Source organism: Dromaius novaehollandiae, chromosome 10 (genome assembly GCF_036370855.1).
Source record: "Dromaius novaehollandiae isolate bDroNov1 chromosome 10, bDroNov1.hap1, whole genome shotgun sequence".
NCBI lineage: Eukaryota > Metazoa > Chordata > Aves > Casuariiformes > Dromaiidae > Dromaius > Dromaius novaehollandiae.
Window position 1 is genome coordinate 1,070,468 of NC_088107.1, and position 25,704 is coordinate 1,096,171.

The following is a 25,704-nucleotide window of genomic DNA, read 5'->3' on the forward strand; positions in this document are numbered from 1 at the left end:
AAACGCGCTGCTCGCCCGTCCGCGGGGGACCCGAGCCTCGGCCGCCCTTCGCAGACACCCGCTTAGGGCAGAGCCCAAAGCCCAAAAGGCAGCCGCGAGGAGCGGTGGCTGCAGAGGGCTCCAGCAAGCCGCCATCCGGCCCCGAAGGGGACATTGGGGCTCTGCGGCCCCGAGCATGGCCATGGCGGCTGCGTCCTCCCGTGCATGGCCGGGCTGCCCCGTCCACGGGACCGGGCGAGGGTCCGTGCCCCACAGCGGTGCTGCCGGCTCGAGGGGCCGCGCGGGAGGACACGAGGAGAAGACGGGACCTGCAGAAGCCCTAGCAGGGCACAAGCAGCCGCAGAAAGGCTGGAGGAGCCTCCCAGCCACGCTCAGGCTATTAGTCACTAGAGAAGTCAACGGAGCAGTTGCATATAGAGCTATTTTTAGCATATAGATGTTTTTAAGTATTTACATCTGGTCCTGCTGAGCTTTCTTTAGGGCCTGGAGGCCGCTGGGCAGCCAAAGGCGCTGCAGAGGGGAGCAGCGGCTCTGCTTAACCTGGCCTGGGCCGTGCACATCCTCCTTTTCCTCCTTCAGACCTCGCGTTTCTTCACTTTCTCAGCAAAGGCAGCCGCTCCGGGGGGGCGAAGGGCTCCTGGCCTGCTCTGACCCGGCGGCTCTGCTCAGGGAGAGCTGCCCGTGCTGACACCAGGGCTGGAAGTCTTGAAACCAGAGGGAAATAAAAGTGGTTCTTACTCTTACCTGAGCGTCAGAGGGGGGAATCTCGGGCCACCACGTTGCTGAAGCAGCAGGGATGCATCTTCGCTCTTTCGGGCATCAGCCCAGACATGGGAGGTGCAGATGGGGCCAATCCCAACCCCCCCAAAACACGGCTCCACACGTAGCTGCCCCGCAGCAGAGCTCTCCCATTTCTATGTCCTCTCATTGCAGAAAGGCACACCTCTGCATTTCCCTAAACCCTCTGCTTCTTGCTCTGCTCCTTCCTCCCCCGAGACAGATGCACCCCACCATCCTCAGGGCCTCCAAGCCACGTTGCCCCCTCGGGAACGATCCCAGCCCTCCCCGGGCCTGAAGCAACCGGCATCAGGATTCACCTGCTGCGAGTTTGGCAAATGCACCTTCCTCTAACGATGCACAGCTGAGCTGTAATTACGCAATCAGACACGTCACTCTGCAATTACCTCTGTCTTTGAGGCACCCTCGTACCGTCTAATGGAGTTTAGCTGTTTTTACTTGTCCCAGAAATCACACCGCGCCGGCAGAGCTTCCTCGTGATGAAAAGGAGCAATTTTGCCGTGCTGTTTAGCAGGGAAAGCCAGCGGAGCCCGTGTCACTCCCTGGTGTTATTCCAGCCAGTGTCCGGCTGCCCGGACATCCCCACCTTGGGAGCGCTGCGGTTTTGGGTTAGATCCAAAAAAGAAGAAAAAAAAAAGTGGCATTTTCATGTATCTTGCAAATGATTTTTTGCTGCCACCGCTCCCGCCTGGTTTGTGCAAATCGTGACCGTTTCTCTTCCCACGCGTTTATCTGAACATACTTACCAAAAGCTCTATAGGGGAAGAGCCGGGAGGAAAAGCCTCTCATTTCAGCCAATGCATTTCTGCAATTATAATGAAAATAGTGAACCGGCAAGATTTAAAAATCCCCCTGTAGGAGCAAGCGGCCTGGTTAGCGCGGTTACTTCCCTGCACGTCGGGGCTAAACTGAAGGCAGACTGAAATCCTGCCTTTTATCTCGGTTTGAGCTGCCGTGCACACCTGAGCACATCGCCGAGAGCTGCGCTCCAGCACGGGGTGCTGCGGGGTCAGATCATTTTTTGTAATTGTTTCATCTTTAATATTCCTTATATATTCCTATATATATGTATGTGTGTGTATATATATATAAAGTACGTAAAAAGAGGACAAGGAAAGCGTTTTTCTTGTAGTTTTAGCATTGTCTTACCGCAGGAGATCCGCACGTGTTCAAAACCTGCCTTCTGCAGATTTATGATGTGTCCGTCCAAAAAACGGCAAGTGAAACCTGTGAGCAATTCTTTCCGCGTTCGGTAATTAGCAGCTGAGGATTAGAATAGATTACAGGAAACTTTGCTGAAATACCCTGCAAAAACATATTGTCTGCTCTATTTCCTCTGTGGAAAATATAGGAAAAGCCTCCTCGGGAGCGCCTGCTGCCCAGCTCACGGCTCCAGGTCCACAGCCGAGCTGCAGCCCTGCACGGTGCCCGCGGGACACCGCGGAAATGAGCAGGTAACGGCAAGTTCAGATGTGCCACATCTGTATTTATTAATTAGCACAACTCAGCCCAACTGCTAAGGTAATTTGGACACCGGATTATTCCAGGAACAGAGGTGCAATGCCAGGGGGAGCGAATAAATCTCTAAAATCTCAAAAATTGCATGCAACCCCAGAGGAGACGCTTGGGATGGCAGCTTCCAGCAATCATCAAGTGTTATTTGCCTAAAATCGACTCTTCTGTTTTTAATTTTCTGCATATGGATTTTGCTGGGTTTTATCATTTTAGATATTTTCCCTTATTCAGATCTTTTTTCTTCCCCTTCCCATCATGAGTTCCCCTCGCCCATCTTCCCTCCTTCACAAGTTGCTGAAACGCTTGTTGCTTTTATTTATTCCTTTCAGTTTTAAGGTAAGCTAGCAGAAGGCCTGTTCTGGATTTTGCAGGGCAGACGCCTGTCGAAAAGTGCCGTTGGGGCCTGGGACACGGGGAAGTGTCCCGCCTGGATCAAAGCACGTGGGACGAGCGGGGAGCAGGAGGGGTCCCGCAGCGCGAGGTGCCGCTGCGAAAGCGCCCGGCGTCTCCACGTCCGACTCTGGTCTTTGGAGCAGGCGTTTTGTTCTGCATCCTGCAAAGTTCAGCATTAAAAAAAAAAAACAAAAAACAAAAAACCAACCTTGCCCCCAAATCCCAGGGGTGCAGACACGGTTACGCTATTTTAGCAGCCTGCAGCCGCGGCCCAGGGCAGCCCAAAGCCGGGCTGGGGCTGCAGGAGCTTCTCGGCCCTGGGGCTGCGCTGGGTCCCGGGGCTCCCGCAGCCACTGCGTGTCACGATACTGCCCGTTCTCAGCCGCTCTCAGCACGCCTGGGAGGTTGGACCGTAACTCTTGTGTGAAGAGTAATAAGCATCTCCAAACCGCACTGATAGGTTAATTTAACAATTTGAACCTGGAGAAAATTGCCCAAAGGAAAAGAAGCTGCCCTTCGCGTCCCCTAAAGCCCGGCCGCCGCAGCCAAGCACCGAACGCGGCTCCGGCTGGGAAGCGGTTCAGCTTTGGGGTTCTGCCCATAGCAAGAGACGTGATGAAACAACTCTGGACTCCAAAGCAGGCCGAGGGCGCGAGGAAACGCGTGCCAGGGAGCCGCGCGGCGAGCACAGCAATTTCTCCAATTTTGGGCTTGCTGCGGGTCAGGAAGGCGCCCGAGGAGCCCCCCCGAGCGGGCAGCCCTCCCGCCCTCCCTCCCGCTCCTCCAAGTCGCTTAAAAACACCGTCCTTTCCAGCTCCAACTTCAGAGCAGCCGAATATTTGCAGGGATTTGGCTGGGGGGGGGGCGCTGAGGGTCTGATCCAGCCCAACGCAACGAGGCTGAGCAGGTGCCCCGGGGGGGGGGTGCCCCTCTTTGCCTCCCGCCCTGTTGATGGGTGATCCGCTCATTTCCTTGAAAACATGTTTTTAAACATAAAAATAAATTCTATGTCTGTCTTTTATCAAAAAAAGAAGTATTCTTAGTGATAAATCAGCTCTAAGACTGATCAGGGTAGAGCGGGGCAGCTGTGCCTCCAGCGCAGGATGAAACGCCGCGATGTGCCGCGTGCTGCATCGCTCCGTGTTAAGCAAAGCCGCTGCGTCCCGCCTCCTTCTTCAGCCTTCCTTTGACTTCTGCCCTTTTTTTGAGGGCAGTGCGGGCTGGCGCTGGACACAGGCCCATATACGTGTGTATACGTGTGCGTGTCCATACGTGGAGGTGCCCGGGGACAGGCCAGCAGGTCTCAGTGCGCGGGTGCTGCCCGGCGACGGAGGCACCGTCTGCGCCACGCGCGTGCAAAAAGACTTGAGTGATGCACGATTTTAAGAAAGGCTCACGTGAAACCAGAGCCCTGCTGCCGCGTGCCGGGGCCGGCGTGCCTGCGCTCACCTGGCTTTGCTTCGATGTTCGTCCCCACGCTGCCACGAACCCAGCGCAGCGCGTGCAGCCGCCGGCGCGGGAAGGCTGCTGCGACACCCCCCCGGCAGCCTCCCACGGCCTAGAGGAAAAACTAAACGTTTTTCAACTGTGCCAAGCAGAACGGAGCGCACAAAGGTCAGCGGGACCTCGGCTCGCGCGTTGCTGCGGTTCACGGTCAGCGGGACCCTTGTCTTTGCTGTGCGGCAAATGAAGCGTGCGTGTTTTGCCGAGCCGGGCGCCAAAAGGGTCTTTCTGAAGTAATGAACCAAAAGTGCCTTATCCTGACACACCGAAAGCCCCTCAGCAGCCGCACAGCCCGTATCTTCACCGGGCGGCCTCGCTGGGCGTTTCGCTCTGCACTCGCTATCGGCAGCAGGGGCGCGGGGCAGGCAGCGGTGCCGGGGGGCCGTGCGGGCTGCCGGCGCGGGGCAAGGCACGACCGGGGCGCTAGCGTAAAACAGCTCCTGCGCAAAGGCTTCACGGTTGGGTCGGGTTTTTTTTGCTTGGTTAAAGGCCGGTGGGCAATACCAAGCACAGAGCTCAGCAACCCAGCAGCCCGGGAGGGCTCTTGTAGAGACCAAGCGGCCCCCGCCGCTCCCGGTGGAGCACGGATAATGTGAGGGAAATGGGGGAACCTCTTGGGAATTACTGAAAAAAAAGGAAACTGATGATTACTGAGAGCTGGCCTCAGCTCTGAGAAGAAACACGCAGTGCAGCTGTACATGGATGAGAAAAACCCAGTGGCACAGGGCTGGGTGACAAGGAGAAAAGAGCAATCTGTTATGCTGAAACATTTAATACCTGTTTAGCAGAAGAACTGAATTTGCTTTTAAAAAAAGTTCAGAGCCAGAAGTATTCTTGCTACCAACATCGCCGTAACGCCACGGTCGCAGCCTCCAGAGCTGCGAGTCGCCGGAGGCCTTCCGCTGTTTTACCCCAATCCGCAGAGCTCCCATTTTAATCGCACAAATCCCAGTTGCAAACAGCAGCCTGACATGATTTTCAGACACGAGCTGCTTGCTCCTTCTGCTGCAGCTGAGAAGCGAGTGCTCACCCCCCCGCTGCTGCCAGTACCGAAACGTCCCCACTCCACCGAGCTTTCCAGGAGAAATTCTTTGAATTTCCCCAAGTGGAAGAGAAAATATGAGACCCTCATTTTTTTCCTTCAGTGAGTGTTTAATCTAACACACCTGTGAGCTATAGCCATTAAAATCCAGCACGTTCAGAGACGATTCCTTAGTAAAACCTAGGCGCACTGATGAACGCATGGGACAGATGATGCAGATGAGAAGGAAAGCAGGAACAAACACAGTCTCTTTAAATACGAAAATTTATACCACATTGAAAGAAACAGAACACAAACGGTGAAGTCATGGGCTGTGTTTTACTTAGAAATTACACACACACATTTCCCTTGTTATGTGACAGCGTACTCAAAGTTGTTTCAAACAGTACAAATTAGGAATAGAAGAAATTCACTGCGGACTATACGGCTGTATTGCACAACGTAACGGGTGCTGGGCTCCATCCCTTCTCCATTCGGTTCAATGCCAGTAGGATCGTGTTCACCGTCTCCCACTATTTGGGCATCTTGTACAGAAGGAAAAGTAATATAGAAAGGAAGGTCTATCGAAACGCTCCTGACCCTCTTCCAGGGACCAGTCTAACAGCAAACCCTTCCTGGGACACGGGGGATGAACACAGGACCACGACGGGGATGCCGGCAGGGCAGGACGGTGCCTGCCGCGGCGCCTCTCCTCGTACAATACTGCATATTCTAGTTAAAACAACCAACTACCCTTAACAAAAATGAATCTATATAAGCAGAAAGAAAGTTTTTAGCTTGGTAAGAACACCGAAGAACACCTTAACCAACCATTAAACTCCTAAGCTGTAACGGCATACGGAAATCCAGTTGTGTAGTTATAATCCACTTCGCTGTTTGTGCCTCCATGAGGCAGAGTACGGAGGAAGTAAAACAGCAGTGTCTGCGATTCAAACGCGCTGCTCACAATTTGGGCCAGAAAGGTTTTCCGGCTCTTTCATAAATACATGCAAGGGCTGTCTGACTCCAAAGCACATTTGTCACTTCATTCATGCTTTGGCGTCCCTAACCTCTCCCTTTGCTCCACAAACTGATACCGCTTTTACGGAGCGAGCCAGCAGCGGGACGGGGGTGCAGAGCCGGGGGCACGCGGGAGCCTGGCATGGCTCACGCTGCCTGGAGCAGAGATCTTGCCTCCTCCCACACCCTCCGTCCATCCCCATTTCTTAAATTATGGGTATTTGGCTTCAGTGCATAAACGTTTTAACGTACAATACAGAAATGGGCTGCCAGCTTCAAGTCCATTAAGGAAAACAAAAAAAAAATTGAAAATGGTCAGCTACACTGGTGGAATGATAGATGCTCGTTTTATATATATAAAAATAATAATAGAAGTCAGAGTTTTGTGCTGGCCTGCCAACACCATCAAGAGGCTGAAAATGTCAAATGATAGCACCATAAGCATTTCGGAGAAACCTCCCCCAGGTTATTGCTGCCTTACGTCTCCCGTCCCTAAAATGGTTCCTTGGTGGTGGTCAACGGAGGTGCGGCCCCGAAACGGAGAAGGCTTCGGCTTCGGCTGCCTGCCGGGGAGGGTGGCAGCGAGCAGCGGGCCTGGACGCCGGGTTTGCAGAGCACCAGAGCCGACGGGGCCTCCCCTGCGCGTCGGAAGAGCGTCCGGCAGGTCTCCGAGGACGCGGGGGGCCGGGGGGCCGTGCGGCGCGGCCCGTCCTCCACGGCAGCCCTGTCCCCATCCCCGTCCCCGTCGCCGTCGCCGTCCCCGCGGCGGCCTCACCTCCTCGAGGCCCTCTGGTCGCCGCGCTCCCGCGGGCTGGGGCCGGGCGGGCGGCACGTGCGGCAGCACTGCGCGCGCACCGTGCCCAGCCGGCACCGTCCCAGGAGCCGCAGCGTCTGGCAGAAGGCGAAGGTCAGGCGGTCGCGCTGGCAGACGAGGCCTGGGGGGGACAGGAGCACAGCGTTACTGCCGGCGGCCCCGGCGTCATGTGGCATCGCCTTCCTTTAATCTTCCTGCGGCTGAGCCTGAGTTTAAACCCCAGCAGCCCCCCGAGCCCCGTTCGCCCAGCGCCGGTGAATGGACCCGCGCCGCTCCCCGTCGCACGAACCAGCAACCGCCTCGCAGCGGCACCGAGCACCGGGCCCGTCACCAAACGTGCAGAGGGTACAAGCATAGATGGTTGGGTTTGATGTAATTTTTCATTTCCTCTGTTTCCACTTTATGGAGCAACAAACATGCCCTTCATTCAGCCTCCACTACCTTACGCAACCGCGTAAGACTCCATCAAACCCCATCAGCGCTGCCTAATTTTACTTCCTGCAGAAATGATTAAAATAAATTACAGCTCTTCTTTTAAAAAGGGCAGATTAGGTCCCTCCCCAGGCCGACGCGTGGGGCCGACAACCTGGCAGTGCGGCGGGGCTGCTCGCCCGCGGGAGCCCCGCTCCTCCGGCCCGGCAGCAAAACGGGCTTCTCCCGCTCCCGGGACGCTTTCCTCCCCGGCACATCCCGGCTGCTCCGTGCCGTCCCCGCTCGGTGAACGAAGGGTTTTGTTGAGGGAAGGGCCGATGCCCTGGTTCCCACACGAGCACACCTGCTCCTCAGCGGCGAACGCGGCGAACGCGGCCGACGCAGAACCCGCGGCGCTTCCTCCCGCTACGGCCCCTCGCCCCCCCCAGCCCATCGGCAAGGAGGTCGCTGCGCTGGTCTAAAATTATTCTGCTATTTTAGTAGAGCTATTTCCTTTCTTCCTCTCTAGCAACAGCTATTTCTGCACTGCAATAATTTCCCTGTGTCTTGAAAAAACTGTTTAACACAGAGGAAGCTCCGAAACGCCAGCTGCTCCGCACCAAGGATGAACCGTGCAGGCTCCCTGGCACGAGGCTGGCTGCACGCCCTGCCGCCCGGCTGCACGGGAGCCCTCGCCAGCGCCGGCTCTGCCCCCGGCCCTTTGCAGCCTGCTCGGCGGAGCCGTGTGCGATGGACGCAAGGGCGAAGGCCGAGACCGGCAGGAACCGCAGGAACCCGTTTCCCAATTTCCCCTCCCGCACACAGTCCAGGCAGGGGCTCGCTGCAACTCGATGCCGTGGATTTGATCCAGGTCTCGGAGAAGTTGCTGCAAACCCTCTGCCGTGCCGAGCGCAGGGCAGGGTGCACGCAGAGGACTGCAGTGATTTGGGAGAAGGGAACGATTTGCAGGCACAGCGTTCCGCTGGGATCACCGCGAGTATCTCCCGTGGCCGGTGCCGGGGCGCGCGAGAGCTTCCCGCGTCGCAGCCCGGCTCCTCCCCAATGCCAAGAGCCCCTTTGCAGCGAGGCAGTCGCGCAGGAAGGCTGCGGGCTCCAGACCCCCTCCCCTGCACGACCAGTGACCCTTCCTGCCAAACGCGTCCGCCCTGCTGCCCCCAGACCTTCTCTCCAAATTCTCCACGTCCGCTGACGTGGGGTTTTCTGCGCTAACACAGGCCCCCGCTATCGCGCTGAGAGCACGCAGGCCTCTCGCTCCTGCAAAATGAGATTCCTGGGGATGGGGATCCCGCTCTGCCTCCTCCGTGCAGTGTTTGTCCCAGCAAAGCCGGGCCGGCCCGACCCTGCTCGCCGCGCAGCGACGGCTCCTCTGCCGGGTCTCCCTTGCAACTTCCATGCCATGCACAAAGGCTCCCGACGGCAAGAGGGAGAGCGAGCACCAGCCGGCATTCGAACCGTACGTTAAAATGCACAAGCTCACAGCCCCAGTTCAGTGCACTCATCTCACTCGTTCAACCACGTAAAACCATTTCACCTGTGCAAGATTTGCTAATCATTTACTATGCAACAGGGTTTGACCTCCGGGCACCTCACACCTGCGGACGCGTGCTGCCTGCGGGGTTTGTACAGCCACAGCCTTTTGGACTGCTGCCTTTGCAAGCAACAGTGAGTACGAGAGAGGGAGAAGACAGCGACGGCTCCCGGCAGGCTCGGAGACGGGGCTCGCATGCTCCCTGCGGTTAGTTACGCACGGCAGCGAACGGAGTAAAGGTAATGCAGGCAGAAAGTCCAAGGAGCTTAGGAAAACTCCACTGAAAATACGTCCCGTATTGCTCGGGACCTGAGCAGCACTCCGAGGCTCGGCACGCCGGTCTGGGGGATGCCGTGCCGAGGCAGACACCCGCCGCGGGCTTTTGTATTTTCAGTACGCAGCCGCTGCACCTTGCTGTGCTTGTTTCCCCTAACGAGCCTTCGGCTTATCAGAACCATCTTCCCAGAGAGTTATTTATGGTCGAAACCCATTTACCTCCTGCCTTCTCTTGAGTGAGCTGAGAAGGTTATGCTCTGAAGTCCCTGGAAGGTAACTCTCCAGGACTAAAACTGATGTTTTAGCCCTTTTCTGATTCCTTTCCAGGATGTCAACACTCTGGAAGCCGATATGGAAACGCCAGTAACTGCATTACTGCAAGCTGTGTACAGACCCAAGACCATCCGTCTGCTTCTAGGCGTTACTTCTCTTTGCACAGTGTGTTACGTGCAAAGGTGGGATCCGGCCGCACAGCAAAACCTCAGCTGGGTGTAGCAGAGGACGGAGGTTCGGCACCCACCCTCTGCTAGAGCGACTGCTCTAACCGGCTTACTGACCTTGGCTTAGACCCTGGAGCAGGACTATGGTTTTCAAAAGCATTTTTATAAAATGAAGTCAATGGGAGTTGTTGACTGATAATCACTTTTCCAGACTGGCCCATACTTAGGTTTAATTTAGTGTCTTAGCACGGATCTGTGTGTGTGTGTGTGTGTGTGTGTGTGTGGGGCGTGCTGAAAATCTTGGCTGAGTTTCTGGTTCTTCCCTGGAATTTGTTCTTAGGCTAGGGAAGCTGTATCATGCACTTAATTTTTGTAGTTCTTCAGGGAGGGTCCATAAGGAATTAATCGAATTTTCATTTAATCCTTTTATTGTTATTTTGTCTATTAAAAATGTGCTTTATAATCCTAACACTTCATTTGAGCATACACTCCAATCTTCAAGTTTATGCCAGACTTTAGTCTAATGAAATAGCCTAAAGCAGGGGCAGGGCTGTTAAAGCCCAGGCTAAGTCAGCACATCAGAAATTGAAAACCCAAACTTTCTGGGTTGTTTTTTTAAGTTGGAGAGGAAGTCGCTTTAAATTTCATTTAAGCTTCTGCCATACAGACCTAAGCATTTACTTTTATGCTAGGGAAAATAAACTTCCTGGTACAGGTTTTGTAAAAACAAGGAAAGGTTGAGTTTAGAGCTGAGCTAGCAAAACGAGAGAATTAAGCTCCTGACCTCTGGCCTTTGCGATGCTCGCAGTGCCAGGTCCGAGTTTAACAAGCATGATCCCTGGCTGCTGCCTCGCTCATGGCCCGAGGTACCGTCCCTTGGGAATGGATGCTGGGGAAGCTACCACATTTAGCAACTTTATGGCATTAGCGATGGAGTAACTGGTAAGCATGCATACGCTGAAGGCTTAAACGCTGTGCTTGTCTCACCTATACAGCTCATTTCCTCACAGATGATGTCGTCCCAGCACAGCTCCGGCACGCTGAGCCCTCCCTGACGGCCCTGCGGCTCTGCTGCGCTGCCGACTCCAGCCAGCTGTCAGAAGGCATTAGGAAAACGAGGAATTTATTTATGCATCTCACAGACTGTGAGACTTACTGGTGTTTACATGATACGCCCAGTCTTTGCTTTCCCCTTGTGCCATGAAAAAGCAAATCTCTGCTGGAGTAATTAACCGCTGATAAAGCCCCATCCTTCTCCCACCACGCACGTCAACCCGTGCCGCTCCCGGGTGACGCTCCGCGGGCTGTGGAGCTGCGGGACGGCTGCCCCGGCCACGCAGCCGGCTTCCTTGCGCTGGGAAAAGAGAGCTTGGCTGGGGAGAAGCAAATCAAAGATTTTCAGACCGTTGGGAAGCAGTCTGTGAGTGAGGGAGACGGAAATAACTGAACGGATCAAACGCGTTTTGCTGCGGAGGAGGCTGAGCTCGGCTCCCGCTTCCGAAAACCCGGCCAGCTGTTTGGGCTGCCGGCGCCGGGGACGCGGCTCCCCTCTGCCGACCACAGCCACGACGTGTGGGTCTGGCTGTGCTAAAGCACCGCTTCATGCGACCACTGCCTTGACAGGCTGCTTATTTAATCTGCCAAGGGTGCTGCTCCTCTTTAAGGCAGCTCTGTCTTTCCACCCTGCAGAAAAATTCCCCCTGCAGACACAGAGACCGTGCACGCAGACCAGGCCAGTACCTTTTAAGAGGTTAAGGGGGATCATCCTTTCTGCAGAGTCTGTGCATCCACAGACAGACAGAAGTTCTCATTTCCTAAGAGCTGATGCAGAGCCAGAACTGAAGGACTTTTCCTGCGCTCATGAGAAGTGAATGCGCTGTCTTTCACCTCATTCTCAGGAATAAAGGGAGAGGGAGAAAAAGCCACTCTGCTTAAATGAGTTGCTGAACGTGAGCCCATGGCTGCCTTTCCAAAATACGAAATCAATTTAAATATGCCGTATCCAAAGCTCCTCAAAGCCTTTGCAGATTGCATTAACTCCACAATGAGCAAACAACTTTCTTGCAGCAAACCAGGCTTGAGCAAATGGCCCTTTTGTGTCTACAGCTTCTCTGACTCTTTTGCTTCTATTTTTTCACACAAAGATTAAAGGGGATCGTGGTGTTTGGCAGTGCTGCTGAGGCCGCTATCTCAAGATCAAGGGAAACTGACTCTACGGGAAGAGCACAAGGAGTGTGACTGCTTGAACTGGGGCAGGGAGCAAGCGTTAATGCATGGCTGAGTTCACTTCTTCCTCAAGCCCTGGGTAAAGCACTGTTTCTTCATTTCTGGCCTTGCTTTCCTGATATTAGCACTTCAAGGCCAAGCCCAATATCCTCTCTGTTAAAGGAATTTTGTCAGTCATCACGTTACTGGCCGCCATCCTGGCTGTTCTTTTCTGTGCTTCTCGCAGGAAGGCTGGCAGCTTTTCTCACTGTGCACAAGTCTGCACACAGATTTGGTAGTGCTGCTTCGCTGGGGCAACACTTAATGCTGTTGTCTATTCTTAACCTGAACCTGGGCCACCCTTCATCGCAGGCTCAGCCCTAAGTGTCCAGCCCAAGCAGCAAGCACACCTCCGCAGTGCAACCGCTTGCCTTCTCCTGCTCCAGCCCCGCGTCCCTGGCAGGTCCGCACCCCGCGATGTGCGGGTCTGGGGAAGGATCTCTCCAACGCACAGCACCAGGCAGCCCTGAAAATCAGCATGTACCCATCTGAAACCCCCCAAACGACGCAGTCTGGGCAAACAGGCAGCCAGGAACTGTGGCAGCTCCTGTCCTAGGTCCACCTCTCGCCTCATGTCTTGTATCTCACCCCCAAAAGGGAGCAAGGAAAAAACGCCTTTGATGTATTGTGGAATGTTTTCAAAAAAGTTTAGTAAGGTTTAATCTTTTGTTGTTCAGATTAGGCTTTGCTTCCTCCCTGAAAGGCTCTTATCAAAGGCTTTGGAAAGAGGCTCCCTTACGGAGAGGCAGCAAGGAGCCCTGCAGCTGCCACCAGCCCGGGTCCTCACGAAGCTCCCTGCGCGTTCGTGCCCAGCGAGGAAAGCATAGGATAAACAGGTGCTTTTAACCTCCTAATTGGTTGCACTGGACACTTCTGTCCATTGTGGGTACGCTTTCTAAAGGTTAAATCTATTTAGAGCTTGCCAGGGAGGAGGGGAGGAGAAGCATCTTCACAGCAGCTTATCAAAACCAAGGTTGTTTACATAAGAAGTATGCAGGCATTATAATAAGCAAAAATCTACTGTTCTCACTTGGGAAAGGAAACATGCCTTTGCTGTTCCACATGATGATTATTACAATTTTTTTCTTACATTATCACTCAGCGGCCAAGTGCTTAAGTGGAACTGTGCTGTGCCAACTTGCTGTACAAACACAAAGTCGTGGGACTGAGGATGAACTGTTACTGGAAGTGTTAAGCAAGATACGAACAGTAAATTTACTGCTTTGTTCATATATTTGCATCAACTTGTTCAACAGGAACTGCCAACATAGTGGATGTCTGAACAGACTCTGCGAGGCTATTTTACTGAAAGCACATTCACGGATAAATCTAAAATGTGTGACATTCATCCCTCCTAAATTCAATAAAAACAGGGAATCCTGTTCTGAGCACCTACTCTCCATTGACTACTGTTGTTGACTAGCAGTAAATAAAGGGAGGTTAATGACTCATTCAGCATTACCTCCCCGTCTTGCAAGCAGGATGCAGACTTACATGCTCAAACCACAGAGAAAATTAGAATTTGTTGCAATTATTTCTAGTATGTATCCCTTGTGGACAAATTTAGCCATATACAGAACCATGAATAATTTCATTTCCCTACTCAAAGCAAGAAGGAATATAATGTTTAATTGCTAATTAATTCTGAGGCAACTAGAAATACAGCCAAGCGCTATAATTAGCCTGAAGCGCAGGAACCAGCTGAGGAAGCAGAGGACACGGTGTGCCCGTGCGTCCGTGACTCACCCAACCGCGTCCTTCGTGCTGAGGGTCGCCCGGGAAGGCTTCTCCCGCCGGACCGCACGCACCGTGCCGCATCGCCCCGGCCACAGACTGACCGGACTCCGTCCTAAATCCAGAGCTCCTCGCGCCCACTGCTCCCGTTGGGATACAACGCCGAATTTCCTTCCTTCCCGCTGGTTTGAAACCTTTGTCTAATTTCCAGAGCAACTGTGTCTATGGCCAGTTTATACATATTTGTGCTTGTGCTAACGGTATCCTTTACCTTGATCCCTTTCCTTCTCTGGTATTCAATGCCTGGGACATCCACGGGGAACAATCCCACAGATCCCCCCTCTAACATGTCTTTGCCAGGCTACAGAAACGGAGCTCTTTCAGCCTGTTCTCCCAACCTGAACGTGCCTGCTCGGTTTTAATTTGGGAAGTTTCACACCTACAGGGTATCGAGTCTGGAGAAAGCGGCATGAGGGAAATAACGAGTTTTGCACGATTCACCCTGCTGAGCACCCCTAACGGGTGTGAGGCCCTTTCCGGACAAGCACGACAACACGGCTCGTGCGGGTGGGAGTCCTCGCCCCGCGCCTCTTGGGCTGCCTCTGCTCAGGCGGGAGGAAGAGCACTGGCGGCTCCTCATCCCCCTCCTAATCCTGGCACCGCTCGTGTCCTAGAGAAACCTTCTCAGGAAGATCTGTCTCTGTCTCCATTCGTGAGAGCTGCAGACACGGGACATGGGGATGGGGGAGAAAGGGAACAGACCTGGCGGCAAAAGGCACCCATCAGCGGGGTGTTTGGGCTAAGGGAGGTATTGATTGACAGGGCATGTTAATGGTCTTCTGTACACCTACTTGCCACGTTACCCAGTATGTTTATACTCCAGAACAGGATAACAACGCTGAGACATCCCAGCTGCAGGTCTTAACTCTTGGGTACCAGCTGATCTTCCCTCCTGATGCTCTTTGCAAAGGCATTTTGCAGTAGATCCTAATAAGCAACCTCCTCACTGCAACACAGAAATATTTATACTAAGCAGCCCCTCAAGAGAAGGGCCCACTGCTGAGTTGCTTTTGTAAAATGCTACACCTTTGAAACATGCATTTAGAAAAAATTCTCCCATCTCTCCAGGTTTAGCTGTTACAGAGAAAAAGGCAAGATGGAAAAATAAACCCAGGAAAAAGATGGGCCCGACCCATAGAAAGGGACCTGGTAACTGTGCTGCCTTTCTTAGTGGTGTCCTCTGCTGTCCTGGGGCTCTGCACAGAGCTAGCACAGCTCCCAGGGAGGGAAAAATGCTCAGACATTTCAGGGCCATGTGTTTCTTTCCCCAAGTCCCCGTGGCCATGAGCGACTTCCAGCCCTCCCCGCTCAGGCTCACCGCTGCCCGATGACCAGCGTGCACAGCACAGCCCTGCCCGGGAGCCCCGGCCACGTCGGCAGAAGCTCTTGGGCATCTCGGACACAGAGCGGACGCAGCCTGGGTGAAGCGTGGTGCGCCCTGCCATGCCAACCCCTCTCCCTGGGCTCTGTGCTGGGGTGCTGCACCCACCGACACATGAAATGAGGCCGGTTTTCCCTGTGGACCCACGAGGCTGGAGCTAAGGTCTGCATGCAGTTGGCTGGGATGTGCCAAGGGGGCAAAAAACAACATGGGATGAAGCCAGGATGGAGCTGTAAAGTCACCTCTACTGGTTACCCTTGCTGGAGCATGTGTAAGTGCTCCTCTGTCCTTCTATTCTGGCCTCTCTATTCCTCCCCTACTCTCTCCTCTATTTAAAGGTGGTTAGCAAGCCGGGGTCCCTGCCGTGCAGACTGCGCTGCTCCGCTAAGGATGCCACCGGCTCCCGGCTCCTCTGTCAGCCGGCCACAGCCCTAGGCTGCACTCATGGACACAGGTAGGGGTTATTTTATCTTTAACAGACGAAGCCTGAACAAAAGAAATCATGCACACACAGTGACTACATATCTTTGGCATTCACAGTGCCAAGAGGGCTGCTTCTCTGCTTACCATTAGTATTCTCCTCTAATATAACGTAACTGCTGCTTTTGTGTTTTAAAAGCAGTGAACCTGCTAGATATAAAGGCTTCTGTTGTTCTGAGTGCTCACATGGGACCTGCTTCCTAGCTCATTTCCAAGATGGACATAAAATTAAGTATAATATTATAGCACAGAAATAAATATACTGTGTTTTTTTCCTCCAATTTTCTGAATATGAGCTACAAGAAATTATCTGGCAAGAGGAGTGGTTAATGTGGGTGTAGCAGCAGTGCTTGGGCTCAGAGCGTAGGCATGGATGGAAGTCAGACAGCAACAAGCTTTCCCGAGACAAATGCTGGCCTTATCTCTCTGGCAGCCTTGTCCGTATTCCTGCAAATCTGTTCCTGCTCTTATCGTCTAGGAGCTGTTGTCAAAAGCAGAGACATCTTTCTCGCTGCCCTGGAAGTGAGCTAGAAGCGGCAGGGCTTTCCTTGCTGTCACTCGCACATTTAAGAGTGAGGATCAGCTTAGCTATCGGGGACGCTGCACCTCTGTGCAGCCCCTGGCATGGGACGTCTGGGCGAGGTCCGATGAATTTTGGGACTGGAAGCTGAATTCCATCATCTGAAAAGTTTGTTTTCCATTCACTCGCAGACAGCTGTTCTGTAGGTGTTTTTCTTCTGCTCCCTCCGAGAGTTTCTCTCCCTCGGGCGAGGGCAAAGGCAGCTCGTTTCTCACGCTGGCTGAGGTCCGGGCATGCTTAGAGCAGCTGCTGCCCGCGGGAGGACATGCAAAGCCTCTCTCTTTTCGCCCAACACGAATGCAGATATGAGTGGATGATGGTTTGTGCAGAAGCAACGCGGAGTTTGGTTTCAGAAAGGCTAAGGAGCATCTCCAGACGCCACCTTGCAGGGCCGGGCACCCTGTGGGGGACCCCGCGGGGCCCGGAGGCCAAGGGCAGCAGCCGGCTGCTCCTGCGCGGGCACCGGCCGGGGCTGCAGAGACCGCATCAGCTCCCAGCTCTCGGGCAGAGCCTCCTGCCTGGGATCACATTTGTTTCTGTTCCTCATCTTTGTACAGAACAAAATACATGTCCCCAGGCTTGCTGGGACATTGCAAAGACTCATCCACGTGCCAGCTGGGCTCAGATGCTCCAGTGCTGGAGCCATCTGAGGACACAGACAACCTTATCTTTTTTGCTCACAGCTGGATGCAGCTGTAAAATTATAGGCATATTTAAAAATATCATCTGTGTAATTATCAATTAATTTATAACCTACTGACATAACAGGATTCTGCTTTTAATTAATTCTGACCTTCTTTAATTGAAAAGAGTGGATTACCGGTGAGCTGTTTGTTTATGTTTGATCTGCTCTGCCTCTTTTAAAAATTCATCTGATCATATTTTTAACATTTAAACTCTACTGAGTTATTTGCATTTTTAAGTCCCACATGATCATAATTGCTCACAAAGAGAAATACATGATTTTGCTGGTATCATTGCACTTCATTTCACAGAGAGAGTCTCCTTGTACTTCTAACATAAACATCTGAATCAATGCAGTCTTCATTAATCTTGTGCAATAAAGATCCCTTAAAACACAGGAAAGGGCTATAGTTTACGTTCATGCCTTTTCTGGGGGCCTTTGCTTGTGGATTTACACATCTGTGATTTCCTGCCATGTGAAAGTTTTGTTCCTCTTCATAGTTTGGCCGTTTGAAATGTTTGGATTTCCAATAGGCGTTTCCTGCCCTGGGGTATAGCCAGAGTATTTACGGCATTTCTAATCTAGAATTTTAACATTTTTAATACAGATATTTTTGCACTTCCCACATATCTAAATTGTTATTCTGGTACAGCCTTGACTAGGCTGAGTGTTCATATGGCTTTCATCACCAAGCCTGGCACAGAAATTTTCTCTTGATAAAAACAGCAGGAACCATACATCGATTCTGGAACAAGCCCGACTAGCTATTTCTTAAATATTGAACTGCCCCAAAAAATTGCAAATGTAGCAGGGTCGGGCAGCTGCCAGGGAGGAGGCAGGAGCACGGCGGTCGCCAAGCCGCCGGCATCCCTGCAGGACTGCTCCGGGGGACGCAGACATCAGCTCGCGGCAGCTGACTTCAGCTGAAGCTAAGCGGCTTTCAGAAAGCAGAAGGAAATTCTTCCCTGTGGGCTGAAAAGGAGCAATTTAATGATTAAAAGAATTGCAATGGCCAAGCAATCTCTACTGCAAAGCCCTATGTCCTGCATGGAGATGAGCTATTACGCTGGGCATCTTCTCCACTCGTCACACAGGGCTGGGGCCGAATTCCAGGAATTCAAAGGAAACACTTCGGTCTTCCCCAGAAGAGGTTTTAAGAGGAAAACCGCTCGCTCTCCAGCCACATCATGAATGCCTCTATGTGGTACTTGGTTTTGTCTGAGGATCCTCCCGGTGCTGCGCTGACCGGGCCCAGCTGCCTCTTGCTGCACTGAAGATCCACCAGCACGACCCGCGTAGGCAGCAGGAGCCACGGGAAGGATAAAACCAGTCCTCCAGGCACCGTGTTTCTCCAGGGGAACCTCCCTCCTCAAGACCACAACAGCAGTGAAAGCATGAGTTTAAAGCACTGTAAAAGTGGTTTTCCTTTCGTAAATAAAGGTGATCAGGGCAAATGAATGAAGTTGCTCTGATTTACTTTCAGTCTTAAAAAAGTGCTAGAATTTGCTTGAGGCAGTTACTGAGATGTAAAAATGCCTGAGCTACTTTTCTGATTGCCTACTTCATGCATTTTTTCCTTTGCTGAATAATATGATCAACACAGAAGCTATTTGAAACGATGAGAATAAGTAACTTTGGAAAGGTGCTCACACCCCACGTCCGGAGGGAGGGCTCCGGTGGTGCTGCCCACCTCCCGGCAGCACCCCGAGAGCAGCGGGCAGCCCTGCTCCTGCACCGTCCGTCCGTCTGTCCATCCAGGCACGCTGCACGGCTGCCGCCGAGCTCCTCGGCCTCGGGCACAGGTAGCATGCAGCCCGCCCACGTGCACGGTGCTAGCTCTCAGGCTGGTTTTTGTTAAATAAAACTCCTTAGGGTTTAATGTTTCTTTCAGGGCAGACAAAAAGCTTTTTTCCAGACACATTAAAAAGATAAGGTTGATTAATGATTAACATGCTATTATCAGTGACATCTAATCCACTCATTATATTGCTTTTCCTTTTGAGTGCTGTTAACCCTTGCCGCCCCCAGAGATTTCCGGCTAATAGGAAACTGCCTGGCACCACACACACATTTCTCTGAGTGAAGGTGAAAGGGGAAAGAAGTAAACCAAGTGCCTGTGACACGGGAGAGCATCGTGTCTGCAGCCAGAGCAGGTAACTAAGCTAGCAGAGAGTCTGCATTGCTCAGGTTAAAGATGGGACTAAGGCACTGGAGCATCTATGCAAACATACCCAAAGACCCTCAAGGACTGGCCTGTTATGTGATTTTCCAGTGGTTAGTCCATGCTTGTTTTAAAAGTCTTATGTTTTGGGACTTTACCACTAAACAGCTTTCTGATGGTTAGAGAGCTTAATCTGACATTTAATTCTTGCTTCCCTTCTCTGAACTATACATTACTGTTATATTATGTCACCTCACATCCCCCACGCACACACTTCCAGCTGGCCGTGCAGGTGGACGCTGCACCGGCTCCCGTGCCGGTGTGGTGCTGCTGGCTCAGACAACGATTCCCAGTTCACAGTCCTGCCGGTAAAAGCACGCTCAGCCCCTTGACGTCTGAATGCTCCGACATTTATAGATGGTTATAATGTTCCCACTTACATGTTGATTAGCTAAATTAGCCTTATACCGTTCGTGTATAAAACACTCCCTCCAGCTTGCAATCAATGTTGAATGCGTTTTCTGAACTGCCTCCAATCTTGCTACGTCTTGGCTCCTAGAACAAAGCGAGCTCTTCTGCGTGCTGCCTCCCAGCTCATCCCACTGCAGCACGAACACAGACCTGTCTTTCTTTTTCCCGACATCCTGCACTGCGACCCAACTGCTAATGAGCCTCCCACTTTTACACATAGGGCTCTTTCAGTGCTGGCTTTCAAGTTTTCTGCTTCCCACTGACTGACTGCATGCAGCTTATCTTCCCACAGATACACTGAGTTTTAGCAGGCTGACTCTCATTCTGTTTTTCCTTTCTCTTTTTCAGCCTCTCTCATCACCATCCTTGCTGCAGTTGCCATCAGTTCTCTGTACAGCAGCATCCCTGCACGTCATGAGCACACGCTAAGTCTGGAGCTCGATGCTGCGCTGTCCGTAATCGGCCCTGGTTTCTGGCACAGCAGCAAGTGCAAAACCCATGTGACTGTGCTCCTTCTTGTGCCAAACTGATTTAATGCTGCAGATCAGATTTTGGGAGACATCACATCAATTTCTCTCCTTGGCTTGGTGTACTCCATATCTCAGTCTACTGCCTTCCCTCTGTTTACTCACTTAGTACTTCAAACGGAAAAGCAATCGGGGCTGTCTGGATGGAATAGCTCTTGATAAACTCTGACTGCTCCCTGTCCCAAGTGGGGAAGCTTAGGAAAGCCCAAACTCTGAACGTGCCCAGCCGGAGGGTCGGGTTTGGGGCAGCTGTGGGGCAACAGGTGGAAAGGGCCGGCAACCCTCCCTTCTGCACAGCTGGCTGTAACACCCGCACACGGCTCTCCCCAGCGCCCGGCCCCGCTCGCTGCTGTCCCCCACCTCTCCCTCCGCGCTCGCTGCCGCGCGGCGTTCACCCCGGGCGATGCCCGACGGTCCCGGCCCGGGAGCTCAGCGCCGGGAACTGCTCCGCCAGCCATCGGGAGAGCGCGGTGCACGCCTTGCCCGTGGCAAAGGTAATTCAGTTTTGCTCGTCTCCCAGCGCTGCCAGTTATCGCTGGCGCCCTCCTCCCCGTCACCGTGAGGGATGCACAAGTTGAAAAGTGGGGAGAAGAAAAATAAAGAATGAATCTAAACTTGGCTAGAGAAAACGCTTGCAGCTACTGGACCCAAAAAGGGATAGTGTTCTTATACGCCCTTAAATTCATTTCACAGCACGGCTTAGAAGAGACCAAAGAGAGCACACGTCCAGTGCAAAGGACGCCCACCAAATGCCAGCTAACGCAGTGCCATTTAAAAGTCATTAGCCCACAATATGCCAAATAACAGTGTGCTGCGTCTCTTTATATTGCTGCGTGCCCCTGTATCTAGCGGCAAAACTGTGGACTCAGCAAGTTTCTAACCGGTTGTCACTACCTCAGCCTGACCCGACCAGCGCTGCACAGGCGTCTGCAGCGCCTGTAGCAGGTGGTGCTGGGGGACTGTGCATCTTCCTGCGCAGAGCCGGGACGGAGGACAGCCGCTCCGCGAAGGGCTGCCGGGCCGTTCACACGGGCAGCTCACGTCCGCGCCGTGCCGCACGCACGCAGCCTTCCACCCTCGCAGCGAACGCGGGGACCCTCACGTGGCCTCAGCGGCTATCACACTCAGGGACACGCAATTCCTGCAAGTCTCGTGTTTCTCAGTTACCACTTCTACCAACCTTACAGAAAGTGTCAAACCCAGCTTCAGTCCTCTGCGCTCAGAGCACTGTGACATGATCCAGACACACATTTAGGCAAGGCACGTTGGCAATTAGCTTCCAAAGTCTAAATCCATCTCCTCTAAACTGGGCTGCACTGTCTTTTGGATGACCACTTGAAGTGGAAGAGCAGCACTGGCATTGTGTGCGCTGCGTGGAAAGCGGTAGATAATTAACATAAATCAGCATATGCCACTGGATCCAGAGAAGTTAAATAAACAGAGGATTTGACTCAGATTCTATTATAGCTGGTGGGAAGTTTCGCCTTGTAGCAGCCCAGTGATACAAGAATCTAAGTGCAGTTTTATATTAAAGTCCTGGCACAAATTTAGTGTATGGTGTTAGATTATTAGCAAGAGTAAATACTAGTAATAAAAAGAGCACAGTCTTTTCATGGCATTTTGAAATGACATCGGAATTGTATGCGGTTCTAATCAGGTTTAAGTGCAGCATTTTTTAGGCCTATAAACAAAATTGCACTAACATACAGAAGGAATTTAATGGAGATGCTCATTGTGGACGCAGCCTCCCACCACTCTGAAGGTAATATTCCTTAACTAAAAGCTTGGGTGATGTTTGCAACAATCTCCACAATGATAACCACACTCAGCCGTATCTTCAAAACACACCAAACAGCTCGTGCAAGCCTTTGGGGGGTATAACCATATTAAAGAGAAAACATTTAGCTTCTAATTCACCGAGAAGCCACAAGGCCCTGGGCTCAGTACGGCTCACTTACTCGACTCGGCGTTTTCACAGTCCTGCGGGTTGCACTTCTGGGTGTTCTCAGGCCACGGCTCATGGTCGCAGAGACTGCTGTCCTCCTCGGCCGCCCCCGTCTTGGTGTTGATGCACTTCACCTGCCGCTGCTGGATGCCTCCACCGCAGGTTGCTGTGCACTGCGGAGAGCAAGGCACCGCGCCGTCAGCTCCTGCACCGTCCTGTCCCCCCACCCGGACCCCGCGGGGTGGCACCTTGCCACGGGCTGCATCAGTGAATCCACCGCCGGACCCAGCGCCCCGGCCACGCCTGGCAGAGCTCAGCATGGGAAATGCCTGATGGCTTTTCCCCCGCTCTCTGGATTTAGCAAAGTGAGTCGTTCCCCACACAGGCACAGCTGGAGCGTGGTTGGGTCACACAAAGTCCCCCTGACCCAACTAGCCAGCTTGGCAGCGTGCCACTTCGCTAATGAGCAATGCTAATTGCATCTCTAGTCCTGGGTAGCAGTGCACGCTGACACAGCTTAATTACGCCAGTGCTCACAGGAAGTATAGCAATAGGAACATGTTTATATACCCCTTTTATAAACTGTGAGTAGCTGGGAAAGGAGAGTAATGCCTTCTGTTAACTGTGCCACAACGGAGTGCAATGTCAGCTCCCGGTCCGGCGTGCGGATGCAGGGACGCACTACCGGCAGGGTGGCAGGCAACGGCTGCTCAGCTGAGACTGCAACCAAGTCCCTGCAAAAGCAGCTCTACCACAACAATAACGATGACTAATTCCATTAGAGATTCCACGAGAGGAAACGTTTATTTCCTCCCAGTGTTTGCTCACCTGTCCCCAAGATCCAACCACCCATTTGGTGCAGGGATGAGTGTTGCAAGGCCTCGTGTTGTTTGGCCGTAACATTTCATCGCACCGCCCCAGTAACGGGCATGTCACCAAGCGCTCCTGCTCCCCTCCGCCACATGACTCAGAGCACTGGGGAGGAAAAACAAGTTGTCCAAACGGGAAGCCAAGAGAATAACGGACAGGAAGACACTCCACTTACTGGTTTAAGGAAAAACACCGTAAAATGGCCCGACAAATAAATAAGCAAATACAAAACCTGCTTCCAGGGTTGAATGTCCACTTTGTAGCTATAGCTATTGTTAGCAGGCGGTTTCATTCTTGGCAATGGGCACTCTAAAATGATTTGAAATTTAGCTAGATTCAGGAGAATATAGCAGATGTGCTAGAAGTATCTGCTTGTATATTCCAAACATCTGAAAGGCCAGAGTCAGCCCACTGCTGAACCAAAGGCAATGCTCCCACTGCCTCCCCGTCGAGGAAAATCACACAGGCTCAAGTGAAGGGTGACTGGCAGACAGCTCATTTCTTCCGACTGTACTTTCCAAGCAGCAGCTATTATGCACTTTGCTATGTGGATAAGCAAATATAAAGTGCCACCCAAATGTGTTTCCAGGGAAAGATATAGAAAGTAACTACTGATGTGAAACACCACCTCGCAAACACGCAAATTGTTGACTGACTCAAATAGGGTGTCTGGTGATAAATGACTCGCATTCGGAACGTATCTGACTGTGAGAGCACAGGGTGAACTGCACACTTCAGGGCCCTCCGATGCTTTATGCAGCTGACAAGTCACTTTAAAAGCTGAATGCAGGAATGACCTATGAACAGACTATGTCCAGCTAATCAGATGCTGCAGTGAGATATAAAAGCAGAGCTACCTGTGACAATTGGGGAAGAGGCAGCTCTGCATAGATACAAACGTTAGTTAAACCTGTTACCATTTTCTGAGGCTGAGTGATCCCATAGTTTCACACATGCCAAAAGTCCACTTCCAGAGTGCCCAGATGGAGCATGTTCCCCCAGCTCCCTGCTGGGAAACCCAGGTGGGTCTGACAGGAGCTGTGCTTACAACCTGATGAGAGCTGTGCTCACAACCTGACAGGAGCTGTGCTTACAACCTAACGAGAGCTGTGCTCACAACCTGACAGGAGCTGTGCTTTGCTTCTGGCTTCGTGCAGCTCTTGACGCTTGAACTGGAAGTGAGGGGCCATGCAGAAGACAGGACTAGTCCCACTTGGACTTCCAGCTGAGGATTCTGTGGTGAAAGTGGTCTTCACCATGACATTGTAGGTCACTTTTTGGTAAAAGACAATAAACAAATCCCTGTTCTTGTGTTTATTTGCAAAGAGCTATCAAAAATTTTGAAAACAGCCAGGCCAGTTTGTCTCCTTATTTGTTATGGATGAGCCAGGAACAAAGCCCTGCTTGGATGCTCCGAGGTCTAGCACTGCCTACATGAAGCCCCTATGCCGTGCTCAGCCCCCAGAGCCCCCTCACCTCCCTCCAGGAGGAGGTGTACCAGTCCAGGCAGGGCTTGCTCTGGCAGGGCGTCTGCGCCGGCGGTTTGTAGAGGACAGCCTGACAGTGAAAGGGCCGCAGGAGCCGCTGATCTCTGCTGTCGATGCAATGCACGTCCCGCACCTTCAGGCCCCCTCCGCAGTTCTTGGAGCACTGGGTAAACAAGAGAAGAGTCATGCTGGAGGAGCAGCCGTAAATACTGTGTCCAGGGGAGTCTTTCTGGCAAAGGGAATTGACCCAGAATTTAAAGAAATGTACTGACAAGCTCTGTCTTGAGTTGTATTGAGTTAATACTCAACTTGTTTTCACCACTCTATCTAGTCCAAGCTAGAACATATTCCTTGGAGCTCTGAATCAGTCGCTACCTTCCCTCTGAAAGCATTCAGCTTCCAGCTGTAACAGCAACAGTCTTTAGGATGATTTCCCATCCACGTATCTCAGGAATTAAGGCCACCCAGAATAGCCAAGGTTGTTCCCTACCACTTAACCCAGCCTAACTGCAAACATCTCCTGCTAGTGCAGATTCTCAAGAACATTTTTCAGAGACTTTCAAACGTCTCTTTTTTTAGCTTTTGCAAATTCCTGGCTTTTTAACCATCCTAAGAGCAGGAAAAATAAAAAGATTACAGCGGGACAAAATAGTTTAAACCCTGCGGCAACTGCAAATGGACACCCCCAACACAACTGTTCGCCAGGGCAAAATCTTACCCTCTTCCCTTGGGAGCCATGGGGCAAGAGGATGCATCTAGCCACATGGTGACCGTCAGCTGCTTTCATTTTTCTGTAGATTATGAATGGAAACACTGAGGAAGGACAGGCCTGGGTGTGTATTTCTGTTTACCTTACTCCAGTTCCCCACATGCCACGAGGAACATGGTCTCAGGGAACATCTTCGAGCAGGGACAGGTTTATTTGCAGCAACGCAGTCTTCGCTGTTGCCTGTGCTGCAGTGCACGGTTCTCCAGATCGCACCCATGCCGCACGTGGCAGAGCACTGCAACAGAGAACAGAGACTCTCCTCTCCAGCCATCCCTCCAAACGAGGTCATCCCGTAACTGCCTTAGAAGCCAGGTCTGGGCCAAAATACAAAATGCAATGGTCCAGCAGAAACACGGCTAAGAACGTGATTCGGCTCATTGCTTCCTCCACGGAGCTGAGGAAGGGTGCCAATAAAACCAGAGCGGTGTGATGGTGTGGCAGGGCCACACAACACTTCAGAGAAAGGAAGGCTTTCCAGAGCATGAGCCCGGCACTGTCTGGCAGAGGACTTAACCCTGCTGCAGTTCAACCCTGGGATGGGTTGAAAAA

General features: G+C 52.4%; 1 protein-coding gene across 2 annotated transcripts in view; it reads right to left on the minus strand.

The window, feature by feature from the left end:
* Positions 1-5,497: 5,497 nt before the first annotated feature.
* The window catches only part of ADAMTS7 (ADAM metallopeptidase with thrombospondin type 1 motif 7), a 78,773-nt gene continuing 58,566 nt past the window's right edge, over positions 5,498-25,704 (minus strand). For both annotated transcript variants that reach the window (XM_064517807.1, XM_064517808.1), the window contains 5 exons: positions 25,238-25,390; positions 24,376-24,549; positions 22,858-23,004; positions 22,043-22,202; positions 5,498-7,185 (listed from right to left, as the gene is read on the minus strand). In XM_064517807.1, the coding sequence (XP_064373877.1) occupies positions 7,022-7,185; positions 22,043-22,202; positions 22,858-23,004; positions 24,376-24,549; positions 25,238-25,390 (798 nt within the window). In that variant the 3' untranslated portion in view covers positions 5,498-7,021. The remainder of the gene's footprint in view (positions 7,186-22,042; positions 22,203-22,857; positions 23,005-24,375; positions 24,550-25,237; positions 25,391-25,704) is intronic.